General features: G+C 52.6%; 1 protein-coding gene across 1 annotated transcript in view; it reads right to left on the reverse strand.

The window, feature by feature from the left end:
• SLC2A9 (solute carrier family 2 member 9) overlaps positions 1 to 5,247 on the reverse strand; it is a 75,939-nt gene that overhangs the window by 63,058 nt on the left and 7,634 nt on the right. The window contains 1 exon segment of the mRNA XM_023536623.1: positions 2,351 to 2,514. Within this exon segment, the coding sequence (XP_023392391.1) occupies positions 2,351 to 2,514 (164 nt within the window).

Consider the following 5,247-nt stretch of genomic DNA (forward strand, 5'->3'; position numbering starts at 1 on the left):
CCTGGGCAAATTGCCAGGCCTCTCAGGGTCTGGGATCCACCCCTCGTAGAACAGGGACAATAACAGAGTTGCAAGAAGTAGCGATTCATGGCCTGTCGAGCACAGGTCCCCAGCAGGAGGTGATAAACGGTCGCTTCTTCAACTTCAGCTCCTTCTTCTCCCGATGGAGTTTCTGTTTAAGCTGAGGCTTCACCCCAATTCGCCCAGAACTCCCGTGATGGGGGTAACTGGGAATGGCAGCTGCTTGGGGCTAGAGACCAGCACCCGTGGACCTAATCTCTCCGCATCCAGGCCTCCTGCCTCACTTAGAAACTTAGTATCTCTCAAATCCGTTTCCTGGTTTGCTTTCCCTTCGCTTTTGTTGCTGCTACTGAGGGTGGTAAAGCCGCTTTTATCAACTTCGTGATACAGCTGGGAAGAGAGCTGGCTGACAGGCGAGGCGACAAAGTCCCACGTCACACGCCTGGCAAGTTGGGGAGTCAGGACCTGCCGGGCCACAGCATCCTGACCCCGGCTTCAGTGTTCCTTCCCCTGTGCCATCTGTTTGGGTTCAGAGAATTCTTACAGAGCAGTGAGGGGGTAAAAGTGCCCACGGCCAGATACCAGGACGGCACATGTCACGGGCCACAGAGCGGGGACTGACCTCATCTAACAGGGATCAGTGTCTGGCCAGATACCAGGACAGCACGCGTCACAGGCCACAGAGCCTGGGGCCAGGACTGACCCCATCTAACTGGGGTCAGTGTCTGGCTTAAGCCAGAGACTTAGCAGGGTACCTCAGGGCCCCTGGCCAGTGGTGTCTACCTGGAGGCTAGCCAGTCACTTACCTGTTTTCCAACAGCTGTGGATCTTATAGTACAGTCACCAGCAGGACCCTAAGTAGGAGCTGCTTGGCACAGAGGAGATGACAGGGCTGGGGCTGTCACATGCTGGGTCCAGGCTGAGCTCAGGCATCATGTGAGCTCTCAGCTCCCGTTCCCCATCTACAGACCCTCCCCTATGCCATACTCCCCGGTACTGACTTCCCATCAGTCACCGCCCTGGAAGTGGCCTTGGGGACAAGAAAAATGCCAGCAGCTCCCCTACCCCATGGGGTCACCAGACTTTGGTGAGCACCTCGTGGGTGATTTCAGGACGGCTTCCTGCGTCCGCTTTTGGAAGGCCAGCTCTGAAACCTCATAGTCCTAACGTGTTCCTCCCTGGGGACGTGGGGCCAGGTGAAAGGAACATGTGGCACCTTGCCTAGCAGTACTTCTGCGGTCCTGGGATCTGGGGAGACTTCCTGGGGCTTGATAAATCTCTCCAACTCAGGTCAGTGCAATGTGGAGGTTTGTTGAGCACTTACTATGCATAGCTGTCAAGGTGACGATGAGGATGATGGTAAATAATATGGTAAATACTAATAAGTTCTTTTTATTGAGCTACTGCTAATGGGCCATTCTCCTTCCATCGTTTTCTCTGGCCCTTATAACATTCTCTTCAAAGTAGGAACAATTGTCTCTATTTGATAGTTGAGAAAACAGAGGTTCAAATATATTAAATGACTTGGCCAAGGGCATACAGCCGATAAGCGGAGACGTGACTGCTCCAGAGACTCTACATTTCCACTAAGACCTCAGTATCTCCCAGGAAGTTACAAGCAGGGATACAACGAAAACATCTGGGAGCACTTGTCGCTAAGTCATCGGATCTGAAAAGGCCTGCATGACAGCGAAGAGAGGGGCGAAGCTCATGCGGTAAAGTGGACCTGACCGGAGAAGCCTGGAGAGGAACGTGATGCTTTTCCTACTCCCTGCAGCTGTTTGCAGGACGGAAGATCTGGAAGAACCAAACTGTCTGTCTGAGGAGAACTGGTGAATGAGTGATCGTCCAGCCGATGGAAGGCCGCCTGAGCGGCCTTAAAAAGCAGAGCTACGCGCCTACGCGGGACAGCCCCGAAGACACTGTGCTGCTTTCCACGTGCTCCTACACCCAGAGCCAGCTCCTCCCCACAGTCCTGCCCCGGGCCCTGGGCCCCCACACAGCATCACGAGGCTTCAAGTTTTTCTGGCTCCCACTTGGGTTTGACCGGTGAGAGGCACCAGCAGCAGACTGGGAGGCGGGGCGAGGGAGAAGCCAGCGTGTTTCTCCCTGGTCCCTCCCTGTAGGGACAGCGGAGCTCCGACCACCACCTCGGCCCTTACTCGTCAGCCCGCCGCCCACGGCTTCACGTGTCCTTGGCCTCTGGTGCCCCATTTCCGCTCTCTCCGGATGAGCTAAGTGGCATTTTATTGCCGGCTGGGATCGTGACCGTGACACAGACATATCATTAACATTATGGACGGGGTCCCCAAGCTGAGACAGCCCCCACTGACCTCCAAGAAACCTTCCGATCAGCTTCGCCATTAGCGTCCCCACGAGTCCGCCGATGGCGAATATGGACACTGTCCCCGACCACAGCAGAGTCAGAGTGTCCGGGTCTGTCGGACGTCCATGCCTCCTTTCCCACGTCTCATTGCAAAAGGCCTCGATGTACTGAAAACAAACGAGAAACCGAATTACTCCTTCTGTTCCCTCCCACGGCTGGAAGCCAGCGGTATGTAAATATGCAGCTTTTCTAGAAGACCTTCTTTGTGCTAGAGCTTTGCTAAATTCTGGTTGAACTTTAGTTCGTTGACCCTGTCTGTCAAAGTTTTTGGATGAGCCCTATTTTTGCCTCATTTTGAGGCACCAAGAGACGACATGACTTGCTTGGTAAGTGGCAAACCTGGGAGTCAAACTCAAATCTGACTTCAAACCTAGAGTGACTACTATACCTGGGCTTCGCCAACTCTGGGGCACAGCCGAAGCATCTGGGAAATGTGTCCACAATGCACGGAGCTAACTTGAGACAAAACCTCTGCCACCTTGGGACAGGCAAAAGTGCAAGACACAAAAAGCACTAACCGTTAAAGAAAAGCGAAATGCTCATTTGGATTTCATCAAAATCAAAGTGTTCAGTTCTTCCAAAGATAAGAATGAAAAGATAAGCCACGGACTGAGATAACATGTTTGTAACACATATATTACAAAGGACTTGTAACCACAATATATAAAGAACTCTAATGAGTCAATAAGAAGACAAATAACCCAATTTAACATGAGCGAAAGATGTGAACAGACTCCAAAGAAAATTCGCGTGACCGGTAAGCTAATGACACGATGCTAAAAATCATTAGTCGACAGGAAAATGCAAATTAAAACCACAGTGAGATACCAGTTCATGCCCACTAGATCCCTGTCACTGCCAATTCTGAGGCAGTGGGTCTGGGACGGGGCCTGGGTGGTTCCGATGTGAACCAAAGACTGAGGTCATGGCACTACCCTCCCCAAGAAGGAACCACAGATCTCTGCAAAGTCAGCCTCTGGCGTTGTGGAAAACTCACAGGCTCTGGTTACACAGACCTGGGCTTGAATCCCAGCATCATGGCCGGCTAATGATGTAAACTAGCTGGACCTTGGTTTCCACATCTGCAAAATGGGAACGATGACACTGTCTCAGGGCTGCTGTGAGGGTCAGACGAGAGCTTGGAGCCATGCCCTGTACTTGGGCAGAGCTCATTCACCCCCGAGGAGGCTAAAAACTAACAGGTCTGGTAAGACCAAGCAGCGACTGAGCAGCGGTGCGCACTCTCCTGCACCATGGTGGGAGTTTAAATTGTACAATGGTCTTGACAGTTTGGCAGCATCTAGTCAAGTTGAAGGTGACCCTAATCTACAATCCATAAAATCCATTCTAGAAAGTTCCTCTAAAAAACTCCTCTTTCCCACCTGGCCTAGGATACCTCCACCCAAATGCCCACGGTAGCACCAGAACCAGCTCCTCCCACCGGGGCTCCACACACCGTGACAGCCCACCGTCTCCGACTCACCAAGGGGCTCGATGCGGCCTCGCAGAGCGGGCCCTGTGCTCTCTGTCTGCCTTATCCAAGTGCAAAACCAGCAAAGGCCTAGACGAAAGGCAGCCCGGAGGCCTACATGGTAGCCGAGGCCAGGCCACGAAGGTCGTTCAGCTAATTATTTGCACAAACGTTCACTGAGTTTGAGATTTGTGGACCTAATACGTATGGACACTGACTTGTAGTACCTGGAACAGAACAGGCACTTGAACAAGTGTTTGCGTTTGAAACTGAGTTTCTGCTGCGGGTCAGTCACGTCTTTTTTATGCAAGAAGTCCTCACTTAGCGCCATCGGTAGGCTCTGAAACTTTAGCGAGACGACGTATAAAAAAACAATTTTACCACAAGGTAACTGATATAAACAAGAGTTAATTTTCTACAGCATCTCATCGATGTTATAGCGAAATGACGTTTTTTCGTTTTTTCGTGTGTGTGTGTGTGTGTGTGTGTGTTTGTGTTTTGAAGACCTGCTGCAGCTTTAAGACCCACTTCGTTAGCTAACCTTGGGGCTAGCTTTGTATCTCATTCACGATTCCGTGTTTTAACTTTCCACTGGGCCCCGGCATTCCTGCTTGCTAACCACCGGGGCCTGAGTTCCCATCCCGTCTTCCAGATACAAGTTCTGCAGACCCTGCCTTCAAGCAGCTCGAGGGCTAGTGGAGACGACAGCAGAGTCAATGTGCAATGATAGCCCGGGGCGGAGAGTGCCTTGGTAGCAGGAAGCCGAGATGGGCTGAGAGGCAGGAAGCCACGTGACCCAGCTCAGGTAGGCAGGAAGGGCAGGTGCAGCGGCTCAGGTCGGATGAAGGCAGGCAGTGACGAAGGCACAGCAGCTGGAAGCCGTGCGCGGACGCAGAGAAACCGCGGTCATTCAGTGGGGTCGGAGGGTGGCCCAGCAGCTGAAGGGGGGTTAGAGAACTCAGCAGGGGCCGCTCCTGACTGACCTTGAACGCCAGCGTAGGGAGTCCACACGTAATTCTGTGGGTACCGGGGCGTGACTGGAGGTTTGGGGCATGGAATCAAGCGTTCTGACTTGTACTGTAGAACGACGTAGGTGCTATTTCAGCAAGTTTAGGCTGGAGGCAGCGGACCAGTCGGGAGGCTCCTACAATGGCCGAGATTAAAGCAGAAGAGAGATCAAAGAGTGGAGAGTCTCGGGTTCAAGGCTTGCTCTGCCCCTTCCCTGCTGGGCGGCCTTGAGTAAGTTACCCAACCTCTCTGTGCCTCGGGGGTCCTCATCTGTGAGATCACTTCCCTCCTGAGAGGTACGGCGAGGATTTAATGTGAAGATGAGGAAAAAGCACAGAGCAGGGGCCACGAGAGCACATGA

This window comes from Pteropus vampyrus, unplaced genomic scaffold, assembly GCF_000151845.1.
Source record: "Pteropus vampyrus isolate Shadow unplaced genomic scaffold, Pvam_2.0 Scaffold163, whole genome shotgun sequence".
In the NCBI taxonomy this organism is placed as follows: Eukaryota; Metazoa; Chordata; class Mammalia; order Chiroptera; family Pteropodidae; genus Pteropus; species Pteropus vampyrus.